The following is a 20,416-nucleotide window of genomic DNA, read 5'->3' on the forward strand; positions in this document are numbered from 1 at the left end:
TTAGGTATTGGTGACATCATCGGCCAATTTGCAATTGCTATAACATATACATATTTCTCACTTTGTCCCTGATGTGGCATAATCAAGTTGTTAAATTCGTCGCTTTATTGAAACAAACTCATTAAGAGGGTTGTTGAAACTTCCTCTTGATTTATATGTCTCTGCGGTTATAAATATGGTAGGTAATCATTGGTTTGTTTATAGAATCTGAAAATTTCAGAAAGTGAGGAACATAAAATAAAAATAAACCTTAGTTTAAAGGTCATTGTTAAAAATGTGATGCTATTCTTAATTGCTCCGATAGTGCTCGGTATCTAAGTACTAACATGTAGTTAAGGGCTTGTACCTGGAAAATCGCCACTTTCCAAAACTTGTCCTATACCTTCTGCTTTCTCTAACAATTTATGTGAGCAGATTTGCATTGGTCTCTATGGGCCGAGAGTAGGACTTGTCTCGCTCTGTGTTCAGTGGCCCAATCTAAACGTCTGTGTGATTCCATAGCCACATGACTATAACCAGCACAAGCACAATTCTTCATTGTTATTGTCAACCCCAATTTATCTGCCTTCCAGACTTCCGCGACGTAAACAGCAGAATTACCAAGAAATTCGCCCAGTTCATCAACTTGCTCCTATTCTACAGGCCCACTCAGTAGGTTGATGATGGTGGATGATTCCACCACATTCACATTGCGTCTATAATTAAGCCTGGGCAAACCTTTTTTTTTTTGCTGCGCTACACAGCTGATTTTTATTTGAGTATAGGCATCGCCCCCGATCACAATCGAGATAAAAAAAAATTAAATGAATGTACTAGAGTGTCACAAACAGTTGCTTTAGCAGCTCCATTTCGTCTCCCAGTGTCACGCTGTGTGTAAAGGAGTCCCACTGGGCTGTGATCACTTCCATCTTCTCCTCTAAGCAATTAAGCAAAGCTCACTTTTCGTACTTCATGTGTATATATATATATATATATATATATATATATATATATATATATATATATTTCACAGGACTCTTGATATCCAATTCCTTTAATTACAGAGCGAGAGGGACTGAAACATGCGTGGATCAAGTCTCAGCAGCAGCTGTCAAACACAGGCGAGGGAGCTAGAGACAGAGAGAACGGGCGAGAGGGTCGGTGAAAGAGATGAGACAGAATAAGAGAGAGAATTATTTAAAAACAATAGGAAAGGAGGAGAGAGCACAGACAGATATACAATCCCCCTTAGTCAAGTCTTAGTCTTGTGAAGTTATATGAAAAATTGGATAATCAGGGGATGATGGTTTATTATTAATGTAATCTGATTGACTGGCTCTCACAAGTTAACTCTCAAATAGTGTCCCACGTTTGTGAAGCATTCGCCGTTTGCGCAGTTGTTGTAACACACCAGCTGGTTTTGTGTCCAAAGCAACAGTACACAACAACCAAAATAACAAAAAATAGTTGTGTGTTGCATGCTCCCTGCAGAGTGTAATATGACGTTATTTAATTGAAGGTTAATCTTTATTATTTAACAATTTAAACTTTATTAGTAGGGGAGAAGGCGTTAGACTCAGCATTAACTGTTCACTTACATTGATTTAGGCCAGCGATGATGAAGTCCGAGTCATTTACAGCAAAAGTGGATTAGAGAATGTAAGGATTAAAAATGAAATACCAATTTTGATTTTTGTATTGCAGTCCCTAAATCTATCCCTGTAAGCACGGCTACATTGTGCAGACTACAGCTTGAAAGGTAGACTTTGCCTGTACCCCTAAATGTGCTTATTGGTTAATATGGGACACTCATTGAGTTCACCATGTTTTTATTATTTTATTTAACCAGAAAGGTCCCATTGAGTTACAGTAGCTCTTCTTTCAGGGAAATTGAAGTGTCACCTAAAGTAGTTTAGATAAATAGATGGATGGATTCAGTAGATATAGATATTTACAATACATATCAATGGATACAGATACAGTACCAGTACAAAGTTTGTCTTATCCAATTCAATGAGAAAGTGTGGCCCAACCTTTGACGGGTACTAGATATAATCTTTTACCCTTACTATCATTGCATTTGAACTATGTGTTACATATATCTTTGCGATACGGCTAAATAGCCTCCTGCTCAAGCTCCTCTCTCGCTCTCTCTCTCTCTCTTGCTCTTATTGGACTTAGCTGAGCTTACATGAAGTGTGAAATGAGTTAGCATCAATCAGATATAAAGAACACTCGTGAGTGAGGCCAAAGGTCTGTGTGTGTTCAGTGTGCGTTTATGAGACAACTGTATTTTTTCATAACTCGGCAGCTCACTCTACCTAACGTGTGTGTGTGTGTGTGTGTGTGTGTGTGTGTGTGTGTTTGTGTGTTTGTGTTTGCATGGCAGCTAGTAACACAGTTAGGGGCCATTACAGTTGCAGAGGAGTGAGCACGACAGAGCAGAGGGGTTGACAGCAACACAAAGGGGAAACTCAATAACTGCTAATGGATGGGTGTGAAGAGAGGGAGATAAGATAGATAAGGGGAGGGAGGTAAATGAGCACAGCAGAAGAAGGGAAATGGGAGGGGGGGAGAAAAGAGGCACCTGATGATGAGAGGATGATGGATGATGAATATCAAGAAGGAGAAAAGTAAATATGTAGAAGACAAAACGGGCAGGAGTGAGCAGAAGGCAGATTAAAGCCCAGGTAGGTGTTACTCATCATTGTTTTTGTTTGTGTTTTCCTTTAATTAAGCTAATTTTGCAAAAAGAGATTCCCATCCCCACTAGGGTTCCTTCTTAAGTTGAATCTTAATAAACATGGTAGTAAGCAGTAAAAGTAGGGACGGAAAGCAAAAAAAGCAATAATGAGGGAGAAGAAAAGGGAACAAATAAATGTGATTGGTAGAATGTTCAGTGAGGGCAGAAAGCAAAGAGAGATTTGTTTAGGGAATAAGGGAGACGTATCTTGAGGGATCGATGCATAGGGGAAGGACTCGAATGAGAAAGAGCGAGACACAAACATTAGCCCCGGGAGAAGGTTTTGGTTACATAGCGCTTACACTTGGAAGTTAGGGAGCCAGTTAAAAAAGCGAAACGCGCCAGGAACGGATACTTACATGGAGTGAAGACAATTCAGCCTCACAGCATTGAGGATTCGCTTGTCTTATCTCACCAAACACTCAATTAGCCTGAAACGTGGACACATTACTTCGAGATACGATATATCAAACTCCCTTTCTTCAACTCAGACTGTCATCATTTACTCCGTCTTTAGTCCAACGTGTATTCAGCAGTAGCTATAGATGTATTGATGTGTGAAGGAACAGCCCCTGTGCCCCCATTATGTGTTATAGATAGACTGGACACGGCCAACATGAAGTCACGATTTACAGTACCATGACATGATGTCAGCTGGTGGAAAATGTCACAGTCGACGGTGGCTGTTTAACGGCCGTGTTTGTTGGCTCAAAGCTCAAACACATCACTCTGGCGTGGACAAGCCAGCAACGGTCGGCGCTGAGTCCGTTTCTAGCTCTCTGTTTAATGGAGTTTAAAGGACGCTGGCATTTCCATGTGTGTCTGCGTCCTCAGGATGCAGAGAGAGAATCGGGGATGTTGTCAGTTGGCCAGTGATGTTTATGTTTATTTATATTGCATTACCCTGTGCTGAGCACCCGGGGATTCCTACGGCGTAAACTGGACCCAGATTATGTTTCACTGGCTTTAAGTCGAGTAGTTGTTTCAAGTCCAGCGTTGTGAATTGAACGGTGTTCTCAATAGTCAGCGGTGCTCTTTATGGGAAGTACTTGACACTGTTTGTAGTGGTGTAAGACACACAGGGCTTTGAATTCAGACCATAACGTTTGTGGCTTATTTTATGACAAAAAGGTGGTTTTTGGCTTCACTCTCCAATGAAGTATGATGTTTCAACAGCATGTCTTTTGTGTACGTGGTTTTACACAGCAAGCCTGCTGATAAAAATGAGAGACAATAATTAGTGTGGGGCCCTTGAAACATAAAAAACATTTTATTCAGGCATATAGAGTATATTAGGACTGTTGATATTAATGGAAAACATATTGATGAGGTGCAGGTTTACATTTTGCCTGATAATTGTGTTATATATATTTCAATCCGGAGAGACTTGTTGATATTTGAACAATGCTTTATTATAACAGGCATAATATGATATTGCAAGTTGTTTGGGGCTTGGACTCCATCCTGCAGCAGGATAGACCCGGGGCCGGGATCTCGAGTCGAGACGAGGCATATCCCCCCCTTTGGGAGTCCAGACACTGGTGGTGGTGGTGGTGGGAGTGGTGGTGCCTAAGCTTCATATTTTTTTTTATTTAGCAGTTTTTTTTGTTTAAACAACAACTTTATATACACTGGAGAGTAAAAGAAAAACTTTTCTTTTTTTTAGTAACCCCACATGGCAAACAGAGCTGACGTTTTGTTCTGAAGGCTTCAGCACCATGGACAGAGACTACTTTGGGTTGTAAAGTTTCAGCACCATGGGGAGGGACAGAGGGTCAGCTTCTGCTAGTGTTACGCAGCTGCTTCCAACTTCACCTACTACACCCAAAAAAGCATCGACTATTTCCTACCTTTTCAGCTACATGGGAAAAGAAATATATGAAGCTGTAGAAATATTTGATACGTGTCGAGGTGAAAATAATGCAAAAACAAAAATATTGCTTTTCCTTTCCTCACATGGGACCATAGTAATGCACAACCATAATTAAGAATGCTGTTATTGCATGGCATTGAAAAGTGTATTTACATTATTATTTATGTATGTTGCATATGGATCTTAATTAAACATTTGGAAGATCACTGAAAGGTTTGCTCTGTTAAATGTTCCATACCTTTTGGATCTCTTCCAATGCAAAATCTGATGTTTATCCTCACAGAAAACAACTTAGCTTGACAAAGAGAAATACAGCGAGGGAAGGACACAAAATTGGAGTGTGCCACTCAGTCCTTTTTTGTCCTCTGTTATCAATCTGTGTTCGACATCGTGGAACAGAAAAAAGCCAAAGAGAGAAGCAAATGAAGTGGCAATGAGAGGAAGATAAATAAAGATGAAACAATGGGTTAGAAACCAGATGACTCAAGGAGAGAGAGAGCAAAGGGGGGAAGGAAAGAGAGAGGGGGGGGGTGAGAGACACAGTTGCAGGGGATTTAAAAGAGGAGGGAGGAAGGGAGCGAGCGAGACAGATAGAGGAGAGAGGACACACTCTATTGGCTCTCAGCACGGCCCAGGGGTAATTTCCTCTCCACATGAGAAATGCATGCTGGGATATGGAATCACCTCCAAGGGAGGGTAATGATGCATTGCCAGAACCTTGGCCCTGAGGCAAAGCTGTGTGTGTGTGTGTGTGTGTGTGTGTGTGTGCGCGCGCGCATCTGTGCCCTGGCCATCATCCTTGACTGTTCTGGGTAAATTGCCCATTGTAGTTATTTTCCTTTTCTGTTTGTGCGCGTGTGTGTGTGTGTGTGAGTGTGTGACCTTGGGATGATAAGAGCCCTGCGTGTCTGCCTTTGGGTTAAAACGGACAGCAGAGACGCTCTCTTGCTGGCAGTAGAAAGTAGGCATGTAGGTACAGCGAGACGAGGCGAACCGATTCAAACACGCTAACAATTAAAGAAATCTGAATAGAAATCATGCAATTCATTTAAGTTTTCTCTTTTTTTAAGTTTTCAGAGGTAGGACATTTCGTCATTGTATGTGTGTGTATATGCGGCCAAATTATGTGCGCTTGTTAATAAAACTGTCATGTTCTTTAGATCCCATGATTGCATTATTGTTTTTTTAAACATTTACTGCCTCTAACATTTCTTCGATTTACATCCATTAAACCTCCTTTCACACATGCAAATGCCCCTAATCAGGGCTAGAGATAACCTACAGGGGATAAAAACATGACTTTATAAATGATTTTATATATATATATATAAAAATCATATATAAACTATATATATAGTTTATATATGATTTTTTGCCTTTTCACACGCCGCACGTGTATGTTTCCGTTGCCTCCTCCCACCACCTCCCTGTCACTCTGTCTCATGACACTGGCAGCATTTGGGAGGGATTATGGGAAAATGTCACACTACTATATATTCCCCACGCCTCACTACACCTTGCCTCTCCTCTAGCACACACTTGAGAGGAACCCTATCTAACTATACTCCATCTACTGAATGAACAGTATGCTGGGAGCACAAATATATACATAAATATAGATTGTAACAAATTGTTACTGTTAATCTTTGTCTTGTATTCAAGTTGACTTTCAATATCTAAATTCAATTAGAACAAAAAATCATCATCATTTAGATTTTGGTACTATAAAGTGATTAAAGGTGATATTTTGGAGTTTTTGTGCATTGTTGAGGCACAATAAAGTTTTTTTTTATTTGGCTTAACTTAAGGACAACTCTAACAAAATTTTGGCTTTAACTACCCTCATCAGAGCAACCACATTTTATTTGCCCTTGGACTTCAGTGACTACTCGACTTTGCACTCAGAGAAATGTATCTTCTCTTTAATTACCTCCTTTATTAACATCCACCACAGCCATTAATGTCAAGCAGTTGTACGTCTTGCATGCCAGTGCTATCTTTGCGCGAGGCTCAATCTTCCCTGCGGCTGCACATTTTAAGGTCACTGAGCTGTATATCTCATGTCCAGGAGAGGAATCTTGATCTTTCGAATGCTTGCTTTTGGACCCATCAGGACCGAGTTATGCCCACTGAACTTAAATAACGCTAAAATGAGGGGAACAGAAATAAAACGTGGCAGGTGGACATGAGGGGAAAAAAACGTTTTCTTAATAAAAAAAAAAGTAACTTCTGCGAAAGGCAGAAAAGTGAAAGTTTATATCCTTTAGTACTCTTATACTTTCTCAGCTGATCACGTTTAGCAAAGCTGCCGTTACGGCATCTGCTAGCTGCAAAGCGCATGCACAGTACAATCATCTCAAAATACATTCCTGATATAAAACACTTTTACACATCCATATGTGCACTGAACCTTAAACTGACATCGTTAGTATTCATTTTATACTTTCTATTTGACATGCTGAATACTGACTCACATGCGTGTTGCAAAGTCCACATAATCATAAAGCAGCAGCAGCTGACTGGGCTTAGGAGGATGAGCATGTTATTGCCTCACACGTCAAAGTATACTCTTAGTATACTTTTAGTATAAGTATACTTTTTATTAGTGACTTGTTGTTGTAGGTTACTGCTCTTTTTTTGCCCTCAGAGAATTTAATAATACTTTGACACACGTAAGACTTAATTCTCCAGCAACGCCCTGTAAATAGCAAAGTGACATTCAATACGTGACGTAAGTGGAATGGAGAGCGCAACACGTGTTAATATGGAAACTCCATATGCGGTAATAAAACTTGCAAGATCACAGTCTTGTGACCGGGAAAGTCATTGCTTCGATCCCCAGACCTTCACAAAATGTCTGGATTTGGAGGTGAGACGGCACTTGAACCTCCCTGCTGACTACTAACCACTTTAGTGCCCATGAGGAAGCCCCTTAACCTCTCAACTGCTCCAGCAGGGCCGCTCACTGTCCAACCCATCACACTGTGTGTGCACTGTGGATTAGGGCCTTGCAAGAAAAGCATCCGTCTCCGCTGAATCAGATGAATTGATGACACAACGCTGGAGGTTGCTGTTGTCAGGAATGAACAAGGTTATTTACTACATGGAGGGACGTAGCTACCTACAGTGTAAAACCCCAAACACACAAACGCAACCTAGACACACACACACACACTTGTGATCTGTAGTCATGACAGAATTGCTCTCATGCATCCAAGGGGTGCTGACTCAATTTAGAAACACTCCTCTAGGATGCATCCATCGCTCCGTCTTTTTCCATCTTTCCATTACACTTCTGCAGGTAAGGGGGGGGGGCATGACGGTGATGATGGGTCGGGAGGTGTAGGCATTCATCGCTGTGTTCTCTCTCCTACCCCCCTCCCCTCCCCCCTCCCCCCCTCCCTCCATGTGGTTCTTTTGCGTCTATTAAAGCAGCCCGTCTATTCTTCCCCTTTTGAATCGCTTCATCCCTCACCCACATGTTCTCCCTCCCTGTCCAGGCTTTCTCCCCCCTCTTATCAATGATCCCCCGAGGCTGTACGGACCACGCTGACAATAAGTCCTTTGTGTATGTTTGCATCTGAGTGTGCGTTTTCTGCCTTGCGCCTAGGCGTGTGCTTTCACCTGATCGCATCGATAAAGGTCATCCTGTCAGCCAGACGCACGCCTCCATCCGAACGGGACTCAAGTGAAACCCTGATCTTGGTGGAATGGTGGCAGAGAGCGAGGGAGGGGAACACCGAGATATCGAGGGAAAGGAGGGAAGCCGTTAGAGGAAGAGAGAGAGAATGACAAATAACGGAATATGTGCCGAGCAAAGATGTTGTTTTCTTCACCCTCTTAGTAAAGGTGTGTGTCGTGTACATTTGTGTGTATCTCTGAGCACTGGCACATGCTGTAGTGAGCACCATGTGCATTCACGTGTGATTGTTTTGGTATATTTTGTACCTTGTGTGTACTTTCTGAATCACTTCACTGATTCCGCATGTGTCACCGCCTGGATCAGCATCCTATGAACCAAAAAACATATATTTACTTCAGAATAGCTCAACACTGTCAACATGGGTAGAGTTTCCGTGCACCCACTGTAAACGCGTAGAGTAGAACTAAAGGTGTACTGCAAAAATACGGAGAACCTCAGTAAAGCAAATTGAGCCAATCATTTTTGGATTCATTGTTTTCTAGCTGTCACAGAGGTGTCAAACAGGCATTGCTTGGTAATCATTTTGCTCCAATTCAGTCACGGGCTTTGCTTTCATGGCAGCAGTCATCTAACAAGTATGTGTGAACATGTTTAAAATGTAATGTCTCTAACCAAATGATACCACTTTAGAGAATGCAGTCATCTGTGTCATTGAAAACTTGTTAAATTAATTTAATGCAGCAAATCCACCTAAACCCCAGATCAAACTGATTAGAAAGGAAGAAAATGAACCACCATCGCCTCCACCTACGTTCCCCTACGGAGGGAGCCAGTGTTTGTGTAGTTGTGTACACATCACTGGGAAGTATTTTCTTTTACTTCATGTTGAGCAAATCCAGTGTGAATATAGTCTTCACTCTGTCATACTGCACGAGCCATGTTGACGACGCAGCCTGAGAGGGTTTATATTGCACAATTCTCACCCTCATTCCTCCCCCACCCGCCCGCCCCCCCTTCCCCAATCCTTCAAGTGGATGACTGCTTTCAGTCGCACTTAATCCGCTTTTGAAGGTTGCATTAATGTGTGAGAGCTTAAGCAAACGCGTTCTCACATGGAAAATCTTTAAATGCAACTGGCTATTTCTGTGTGATACCGCATTCCCCACCGTGGATGTGGCCACCGCAGATGCAACCATCACACACATGGCAGCGTGCAAGTGGTCACAATCGATGCTTAGATAAATCTCAGAAGCTTCTGAGATGTCACGATCCCTCTATGCCATTTGTCAGCGTCTTTGTGAGCGCGTTCCTTGTATTTTCTTGCATGGCTTTGAGAAAATACAGTGCTGCTCCCGCTTCTGTATTTTTACCCCAGTATGAACTAATGAGAACAGCAGGTGCAGCAGCTAATCACTGGATTATTAGTTTGTCTTCCCTCTTGCGTCACCTCGCTTATTACAGTATCTCTCCCACGCACACACAGATACACACAAACAGGCTGCACGCAAGGAAATGCAAAATATAAATATGCCCACAGACGAACTCGCACATTGCCCAGGGAGAGTTTAGTCACGTCACGGTGAAATGTAAGCTTAGTTCATAATTACCCAGTAACTCTCGGGCAGAGGCAAATCAAACTGAATCGCGCGGCCATTTTGGATTTCATATAAAGAAGCTGCACAGCTATTATTTAAAATGATTGTTCGGGAAACGTTTGCAATGCCAGACCTTGGACTGGGGAGTTTGTTAGTAACACTTTATGGGGGTTATTTGAAGGTGTAACCGGGTAAATGCTGCTGGCAGTCAGACATGGATATATTACTGAGTTGGCCGACCTTTTTTGTTGCAGTTGCAGTTGGTGGACAGTTAATTTATTTTCACTGAGCACTTAAGGCAGAAACAACAACAACAACAACAAACGTTTACCGAAACCTGGCGACGTCGGTTCAGGACTTGTATACCTGAGCCTATGACATCAGTTGAGCGCCACCCAGTGTATACAAAGAAAATAATACTCGTATTGGCTCTCACAGCTCCTTCACCGGAACCTTTAATGTCTAAAGGTGTCTAATTTTCAGACAGTTGACATCTGCTGGTGTGCGTTTGGTTGCGTGTGTGTGTGTGTTGCCTAGAATTTAGGCCCATCACACACTCAGCACACTGGAAATGTCAGTGTCCCTCATAAAGCTTTTGATCTTCCGCTCATCTTTTAAGCATCCATTGCTTAAAGGGAAATAAATAGAAATATGCCGTGTTAATATCTGGGCGGGTCATTGACCTGAACACTAAACGCATGCCTCTGATAAGTAAGCCCGACAGTGGATGGATGTGATGCACGTATTTGTATATTACGATCATGCCAATGTCGAGCTTGACCTTATCAGCGTGATATTCATGTGGCAGAATAGTTCCGGATAATTAGTGCTAGTGTGATACATGCGGACACACACTGACAGTCGGTGGCACCTCCATCGGATACGAGGCATATGTGTTGTCCGTGCACGCGCACGGACACATGGCATCCTCATTAGCACCATCACGGTAAAAATAGCTCACCTTTCCCGCTTGTCGCTCAGAGGCCGGAGCAGAATGTGACATGATTGCATCCGGGCTTAAAAATCAAGCGACAATGGGACAGTAATTTTTTCAGCGGGCTCTCCTTCATCCAACAGCTTAATATTCTGCTTGCGTTCTGATTGCCTGAGTGCAGCGGATGGAGGTTTTGATTGGTCAATCTGTTCACTCGTTGTTGTGTCATCGCTGAAGTTTTAGGTTCTCTTCTCGGCCTTGTGTCGGACACCATCGCAGCACATTCTGCTGACGTGGGACTCGTCGATGTGGGTTTCTTTTATTATTCCGTGCCAAAACCTTAACCCCGGTCTGTGATGCGCTGGCATCACAAATTCAACCTTGGGGACGGGAATTGCGCCGCACACACCCGATCTTTACGGCTACTGCGGCACAGGGCCGGATCACCGGACACCCCTCCGATGTTAAAACTGTTTCTTCAATGAGCAGCAATCCTAAACTGTGCGTTTCTACTCACTCCATGACGAAGTCCTGGCCTATGAGGGCAGCACCTCGATAAAGTCCATTTCAAACAGCATTGTAGCGCACTGAATCTCTTACCGCTACCAAATTGGTTTTTCGATCGGAGAATCCAATTGTGCTTTTCCTCCTGCTTCAGATTACAGTAGAGTACGCTGCTTAATCTTAATGAGCGAGCAAGTGATACATTGCACTGGTCCAGGTCACCTCCGTTTCTGTTTAGTCGTTCCTGTCTAATGAACGTTTGACTGAGTGGATGTTTTACCGCCCTATTGTTTGGCTTTGTAAACATCCGGTAATTGCACCGTGTAACGGGGGAATAGTGCCAGCGGGCTAAAATGACCGATCAGCAGAGGTGGGATAATAGCAGTGTGAATATGTGTGAATTTATTTGCACGTTTGCAGTGTGTCGCTTGTGTATTTTCAATGCATGTATACAAGTGCGTGTGTGGGTATGTGTGTGCGTGGGCTTTATTGAATGTTTAAGGGCATGTGAGTGCGCGCACCTTTACTTAACTGCAGTGTGTGTGTATTCAATACGCTCTGTATGCGCAGGTGTGCAGAACCTTTGACTGGCTTTGTGTATAAATGAACACCTGTCATTCAGCTTAATGTCGTGTTCGATTTGGCCTCCGATTCTGTGTGTTCAGCTAATTGCAAGGACTAGTGGCGGCGTTTGTGTTTTCCTTACCGTGGCAAATCGCTGCTTGGCCCCCGCTCGCTAATGCTGCCCTTCAACAGCCCCATTCACGCCGGGCCTCTCCAATGAAAACCCTCGTAAATGACGTTTTCTTTCAAGTAGACACGGAGCAGATTATCAAAAGCGTAAAGAGTAGAAAAATGCAACTTAAAAATGCGATTTGGGGAGTAGATCAGTTCAAACACTCAAAGATGAAAAGGCGCCGTTTCTCATCCCTGTGAAGTCTACTTTCCATTTGACACCTCTTGCGTAATCACTCCCACTAACGTAGGACTTGTACAAGAATTGTTGATGAAGTGCACTTTAGAACTTGAAAATCACGAAACTAAGAAACATATTTTCTCTTGAAATCGAAAGTAAGACAGAAAAAGACAGTTTCCCCCAAAACAGTTTCCCCCTCAGGTTGATGCAAAGTATTTTAACTTTATTTGCTTTATTCAGACTGTAAAATAGTATACTATGTATATTTTATTACAGAATAATGACAATTATAAAAACCTGTATGTGCAATTAAAAACCAAATAACACAATACTATTTCATAATATCATTGCTCAAGTTCTCTCTCTTCTGTTTGCTGTTAGTATACAGTACATTGTATCACCAGCTCTCCCCCCCCCTCATCTTTTCCTCTGTCCCATGTATGTAAGTCAGCATCATTCTTCTTACTCCGTCCTTTGTTCGCTTTAATTCAACCTCCTGAGCCTCCTACTCCCGGCCAGAGAGAAAGCGTATTGATTTTCTCCCTCTTCTATGTGGTTGCTGCATGGGCTCCAAATAGGAAAAAAACAACAATAACAACTGTAGATTCATCTACAGAAAGGGAAGGAGGTAAATAGAGGGAAACAGGATGGAGCTGTGTGTGGCCAAAAGGAACGTAAAGAGGAAGGAGATACAGTAGTCATACGTGGCTCTCATACTAAACTGATGGAAGGAGATGGGAGAGGACAAAAAACTGTGCTCATCATTTACAATTACCCTAAAAGGAATGAGAGATGGATTCAACAACAGATGGCAAAGAAAAATAATTCTAAGCTTGATTAAAAAAAATAGGACATAACTATAAAATCTGTTTTAAATACGTTTTGGCACTTTTAATGTTAAATGCACTACAGTATGTTAACTAGTGTGTTGTTTTTGACTTCTAGATAAAAGACAATCAGCTATGGGCTTTTAAAATAGTCAGTAGTCATTAGTAATCAATATATGCTGTTGGTTCAGAGTTTGGTTTCGTGGATGCAAACAAACATCTGACCAGTGCAAAAGCAGGAAAGCTAAAATCCCCACGGGTGGGTGCGCATACGGTTGTAACGCTCTGCAGAGCTGCAGAAACAACTCTTCCTTTATCCGACTCCATTGCATTCATCCTTCCTCTCCTTTGCATTGCCTCTGGCCACTCACATGACTTTCTCCTCTCCTCTGACACATTATATCGTCATCTTCTGCACCATCTCACCTTTCCTTTCAATGGAGAACGGGCTCTACGACTACCATTCCATTTCCATTCTCCCACCAGTTACTGGGGTGTGGTAGGTGTGGGAGAGAGGGAAGGGGACAGAGGATGGGATGTTTTATTTGCAGCTTACGCTCTGTTTGTTCTCTGATTAAGTGCTTAGTTGGCTACGGCAACATAACTTGTTGTTAATCATAAAATAATGGAATTACAATACAATAAATAAATATTATTGTCGCCCTTGTGCTTTCTTGTTCATAATTACAGGCATAACATATGAAATGATTTTTTTTGGATATCTATAAATTACTGTGCATTTCTTTTCGTATTAGTTACAAATGCTGGATGAGACCAGCGTGCATATTATCGTGCTGCACACATAAATTCACTTCTTTCACATATGCTCACCTGGACAGAGACTAGACAAGAAAAACAAATATATGTTTGGGGTTGTGAGAAAATATTTAGATACATACTTTCATCCTTTCCTATTTCTACCTGCACAACCTCCATCACTTCCACGGGCTTGGCTGTGTGTGTCAAAGAGAAACTCCTCTTGCAAGCCATGTCAGAAGGATACATCGAAAGACTTGGCTTGTTTCCTGGATAGCATCCTAATTACGTTTTAATTAAAGAAACCACTTTGAGGTGATGCTTGTGCATCTTCACCTCTACCTTATTCTGACTGCTGTTCATTGGGGTGATTTCTGAGGTCTCTTCTGTGTATTGACTTTACTTTCACTAAAGCAAATTGAAGGATTCACACACACAAACACACACACACACACACATAGACACTGGTTGAAAAAAGGCCAAGATGTACTTCTTGTACAGACTAAAACATACTGTGGACTCCAGTCTTACACATTCATATGCAGTTCCCCTTCAATCATTTCCATCCATACGGAGGGAATATAAATAGATGCGGTATAAAATGTGTAGTAGGAGGCACATAGTGAGAGATAAAAAACATAAAGAGAGGGCTTAGGGAAAAGTAGAGTGGACTTTTAAAACGATTTGAAATGTGCCATTGCTTCTCGGTCCAACTCAAAGTCTTATTCAATTCCCCTCGAGTAACACAATCATTTGTTCACCAGGGCAGAAAACTACCTAAATTGCATTTTCATTCTGGTGTTCTTCCTGCTTTTTTTTGCTCTATTTGATCCATCCTCCCGCCCCCCCCCCCTCCCTCCCCCCCTCTCTCTCTCCCTCCCTCCACCCCAAAACAGTGATGAAGATTGATGCTCAAGTCCTAATTAGCATCTGCTTTGGTGTGCACACTGCCAGTCCTTCCATTCCTGACCATCCAATCAGTTAACAGACATAGCAGGCCTTGTCCAATCAGATTAAGGCCATCGGGATAGGCTTCCCGTGTGGAGCTGTCACTCCAGGTGCATTGTGGTCCCTGCTGGTGAATGTGATTAGGGTTAGGAGGCACAAATCGTGCCCCCCTGTGTTTTTTGATCATGCGCTGTATATGTCACAGCTACGAACAAATAAATCCAGCACCACAGTTACAAATGTTTTGACTTTGCAAAGGTTGTTACTGAGTACAGTTTGAATATTATTACCATTTAATGTGGAATCTTATTGATGGTTTTGATTCTATGGAAACCAAAGCAAGCCTTCAGTCCTACACCAAGCAGATGTCAGTAATCACACCAATGTACTTTTTACATGTCGTAAAAATATTAAAGGATGGTATCATCACCAAAGTCACAGAGGTGCCCATTTGGTTGTTCTCAGTGTGTGTGTGTGTGTGTGTGTGTGTGTGTGTGTGTGTGTGTGTGTGTGTGTGTGTGTGTGTGTGTGAGTTCATCCATACATGCATGTGAGCCATTCCTTCCACTCTGCCTTCATGTGCTGTTTGATTCTTCATGAACACAAGTTGCAGAACTTCATAACACAGTGACAATCATCATTTTCCTTTCATCCCTTCTCTTCTTTTCACTATTTAACACATTCTCAAATAGAAAAGTCATCCATCCACTCCTTGCCATTTCACTCATTATTACCGGGTAACCGGGATACAGGGAAAGAAAAATGACAATGACTGATGCAACAGAGGGAAGATGTAATGCCTCGAGCTCTGCCTCAAGCTTCATATTTTCCCTCCAGGGGAATTCAAATTATTATCACCAAATATCAACCATTCCACGTGATTGTTTATCTATCCAATTAGTGTTTTGTGAATTAGCTTTGCACGTGTGCATGTGTGCATACATGTACCAGTGGTCATGTTGGGACTTCAGATAGAGACCTATCTGTCCCCTGAGTCCTGAAAAGAGAGAAATATGAAGAGAAGTTTTTTTGAAAACAAAGAAATCCTTTGATAGTCCTCACATGTTCACGTATTGCTCTCTGCTGTCACATTTTGCTTTCCCTCCTGTTCCTTTGTGCACGCGTGTGTGGCTGTGTGTGTTTGCCTGCATCAAAGCCTTCGCCATCACGCCGCAATCTTTTCCTGTGTCCCAGTTACATCACTCTTCCTCTGCCTCCACAAACCCCCTTTGCCACCTGCCTTTATTCTCAGTACGTCACAGCGTTCTCAGACAAAGTCTTTCGCTGCATCACGCCTACGCCTGCCTCGAGTGACAGCAGGGTAGCGACAGCGCCACCTGAATTATCCTCGTGCCGTGCCGCACCGAGAACGCTTAGGCGGGTCAACAAATTCCTCCGCGTGGCATTTATTACCACACGAGGGACGAAATAATGAAGTGTTCATAGAGATTATGGCGCACGGGGCGGCTGCATGTCGTGTGGCGGATACCTGAGAAGTTGGTTGAGTATATATTTTTCGGCAGCGCCTCTTTGATCAATTGTCCCTTGTGTGGAATGTGTCCCTCTATTTTTTGTGTCCCGCTCTCATTAGTACCTGTGTTGACACGACTAGCGTCTCTTCTGAGGGATGTGTTCCTCTTTCTTTATCTTTTTATTCATATTTTTTCATCTTCTCCCAGCTTTTGAAACGCTCTCCTTTTATACGTCATCTCCTCGTCCTCGTTCTCTTTCTCCCTCTGTGTTTCACTCCGTCTCTCTCGCTTTCCCCCGTGCTCTTTGCCTCTCACGCCGTCTCCCTCCCTACCAGGCGTTTTTTAATTAATGGCGAGCCGCGATGCTTATCTTATCAGCAGATCGCTCTGCTTTCTATTAACTACAGTGACAGAGCTGGGAGGCCGCAGAGGATGGGTGACACACACACACACACACACACACACAGTCAAATCAGATACATATGTACACTGAAGAGCAGACAAGGATGAATATGGACACACTTGTGCACATGCACACACACACACACACACACACACACACGCTAACGGACACAAACTCACACAGAGACAAATGGCAATTGTGTCCACATAAACACACATCTCGATCCTATCTCGCTCCTACCACACACACACACACACACACTCACACACACACACATAAACGAACACACTGTCCTGATGGTATCTGGCTGTGTGATTTAAAGGGTGTTGTTTGAGGGTCTTTCCTCCTAAATCCCCTAAAAGCCTTGGGAATCCCTCCTCCTCCCTCCCTCCCCCTATCTCTCCTCTACCTCCCTCCTTCAGTCCTGCTTTCTGGCTGAATGAACACTCATCATTTGGCAGATAAAGAGCCGTCCACGCTGGAGCTTGCTTTATCTTTAAGGGCCACGTTTACTCCCTGTGAACAGTCTGCTTCTCACAGATGTTTCACGCGGCACGTTAGCTTCATCTGCCTGAGATGAGAGTGCAGCGTGGAGGCTTCATTTCCTGCTGTGAAAAACCTCAAGCGCACTCGCAGTCCTTCAGCCCGTCAATGAGAGCTCCACAATTGTCCCGCACTTGTCACATTTTCATGGTTATTGAGGCCGAGCTAGGAGGGAGAATAAATCCTACTCCATCTCCATGGGTGATTACATCGAGTTGCATTTTGCCACAGAACAGCGAGCTCGGGCGGCAGAAACAACAAAATCGATCCTCAGGCACCAAAAAATCGATGGGAGCGGCAACATTTCAACACGGGTTTTCTCGGGATCATATCGGGAGTTGGGTTTTTTATTAAGCATTGAGATAAAGAGAGAGAGAGAGAGAGAGAGAGAAGGGGAAAGAGAGCGAGGAAGAGACAGAAAACCGCCCACAGAGTGGTTATTGCAGTAAACGTTACAGAAGATTGTGGACACGCGTGTGCACACGGTCACTCACACTTTCTGTGCCGAGTCATAATTTTCTCATTTGGGGGAACCGTGGCAAAACAATTATCAGCAGGGTACAATACAATAAAGTAGACCATTTCCCGGGTATTACCAAGGGACAAAACATTTATTTCACTTTGTCACTTTGTCCAGTGTGCTGTAAAGTCCTACTGGCAGAAAGCATAGAACATAACTCACAGCACTCACGCTGCAGACAGCATGCAGGCGGAAGTAATGCTGCGCTGTGCAATTCTTCAAAACTTTATATCGTTTTATCAAGTTTACTCAAAAACCATTTCGGGAAATTGTGTGTTCTCATGTGCGGTTGCGCTAAATTTCTCTTACGATTTATACACTTGCTTGCAGTGTGTTTCGATACAATCAGCGGCCATTCAGATGGCTTTCAGTTTGCCCTTCGACATGGTCACCCGAAAGCATATTCGCAACATTCCACTGTCGTAAAATCGCATACTTACTATACGTTGAATCACCCGGCCAAAGAGTATAGAGACATCAGAGGAATCACTGTGTTTTTCACCCAAAACTCACTCGCACTGTTAGTAAATTTGAGCCTGCTTGTAAAAGATGCAGACATCATCTCCACTTGCTCTTCCTCTTCTGCCTGTGAAGGGTGGAAATGACAATGTTTTGCCAAATTGGGCATCCGGTGTATGATTTGTATGATTTGTATCCCTTTGTATGCTTATCTTGTAAAGCCCTCTGCCATAACACAAGAGCTCTTTTGTGATAACGGAAGTTGATTTTTTTTCCAATTCAATCTGTCTCTCTTTCTCCTGGCTTTTTTATCTGTAAGTCTGTCTCTCTGTGCGTACACTGTGTAACCAGTGAGAGTGGGAATATGTGTATCTCTGGGCATGTTGGGGGGGGATAAAGGAGTCTGTGATTTTAATGGACTACTTTCGGGTCACTCCCGTGTTGTGGCGAGATGCTCTGTTGAAGTGCTGCAGGAATTAAAGTGTCTCTTTCTGTCCGTCTCTGCAGGGAGTTTGGGTGGAGAGATCCTGAGCTGCCAGAGGTGATCCAGATGTTACAGCACCAGTTCCCATCGGTGCAGTCCAATGCCGCAGCCTACCTACAGCATCTCTGCTTCGGAGACAACAAGATCAAAGCCGAGGTTTGTATCAGTGTGTGTTTGTGGTATTTGGGAATGATTGTAACGTGGATGATAAAAGCAAAACAAACTCAATCCCTTCTTCTGAGTCGTAACAGCTCAGGCTGCTTCAGAGAAACACTGTTTTAACCAACCCGTTTCACACTGATCAAGCTGTGCCCTTTATTGAGTAGTATCTATAGTGGCAGCAGATTTCAATTAGACCCAAAGTATCAAGTTTGTCTCTCAAAGGCTATTTTATTCGTCCCTTTTGAAATCTCAGACACCTTGAAGGAGGCTGTCGTCCTCTAAAACGCCGGCAGTGAGATGCTGCTACACTCAAAAGTCAAATTCTACAGATACAAAATCTATTTTTCTTTTTGTCTCTCTTCAAATGCCACTCAACCCACACACCTCACCCATTACCTTCATAATCAATTTGCCAGTACATGAAGACGAGGGAACTAACCTTTCGTTTTCTTCACTCAAGATAATTTCAGAACAGCCAATAGCTGCTTTTGCAATGTCAGTGTGATCCCACGTTGCTAAATGGCTCTTTGATTCCCAAATGCATGGGAACAAACATCAGCACGATGTGCATGCATGTGGTATGCAAACACACTCTTTAAAGCTCTAAATGCATCCTGGAAAAAGAAAAAAGAATAATGAATATAAAATGAAAATGATTCAATTAAACACAAAGACACTGCTAAATCCACTCTCATCAATCCACCCTTGCAAACAAACATACACACTTATGTATATGTACAGAAACGAGATCACAGCTACTGTGCAAAGCAATCCCGTCCGCTCCCACCCCCTCATCCACGCAGTTGTGAAGAAAGCTAAGTGTACATGTCTTTTGTAATAAAGATAATTGTTGCCTTAATGGAGGTATCCACAAATGGAGAAAATAGCAACTGTTTGTTGACATTTGGGATGTCTTCATCAGTCTGCTTGTTTGTCTTGTTCATGGCCCAAGGCGTTGCTACACACTATTTACACAAGTTAAATTGGCACGAGATATCAACGAGCCAAAATTGATGCCTCGCGTATCAACAAATAAAAGCAGGCTTTAACACAGATACATCTACATGCACGCATCGTAACGTGTGATTACAATGACAAAATGCATCATCGTGCAAAGTCTTCTGCAGTGAGACACACACAGAAATGTTTTCTCAGCCATGTTTCTTAATTGTTTTTAAATGAAAAATAGAGTTAGACGATCACCAAGCCAGATACGGGGTATTAGTCTTGTTAAAGATACTGCAAAAAGATTTTGCTTGGAAGCTTTAATAGGGTGATGACAGTAATGAGTTTGTTTTGTTCATGATGAATACGGATTTATTTATTTATTTCGAAACCCTATTACCCTGGGAACAAATCGATGAATCCTTTGCTGTTACCAACGGTGTTTGCATTTGATTTTTCTCTATTACAATAGTGCATCCCTCCATTGAGTTACAATTTGACATTATTCTTGTCACATTTGAGAGTGAAAACCATTGTGTGCATCTTCCGCCTTATTTTTTGCGTCTAAATTGTATTACATTTGTTCACATGAAGAGGCCGTGGCGGAGTATTTTGTATGTACTGCAGAGGCATCACGTCGATGGTGGAGCACCTCTCGGAACATCTTGGCTCTCATTGGCGTCTTTTTTTTCTCAAAACTTCTTCTTCTT

General features: G+C 42.7%; 1 protein-coding gene across 8 annotated transcripts in view; it reads left to right on the plus strand.

Moving 5' to 3' along the window:
• ctnnd2a (catenin (cadherin-associated protein), delta 2a) overlaps positions 1–20,416 on the plus strand; it is a 195,364-nt gene that overhangs the window by 113,865 nt on the left and 61,083 nt on the right. For all 8 annotated transcript variants that reach the window (XM_078095732.1, XM_078095734.1, XM_078095735.1 and 5 more), the window contains one exon: positions 18,623–18,755. In XM_078095732.1, coding sequence (XP_077951858.1) covers positions 18,623–18,755 — 133 coding nt within the window. The remainder of the gene's footprint in view (positions 1–18,622; positions 18,756–20,416) is intronic.

This window comes from Gasterosteus aculeatus, chromosome 21 (genome assembly GCF_964276395.1).
Source record: "Gasterosteus aculeatus chromosome 21, fGasAcu3.hap1.1, whole genome shotgun sequence".
In the NCBI taxonomy this organism is placed as follows: domain Eukaryota; kingdom Metazoa; phylum Chordata; class Actinopteri; order Perciformes; family Gasterosteidae; genus Gasterosteus; species Gasterosteus aculeatus.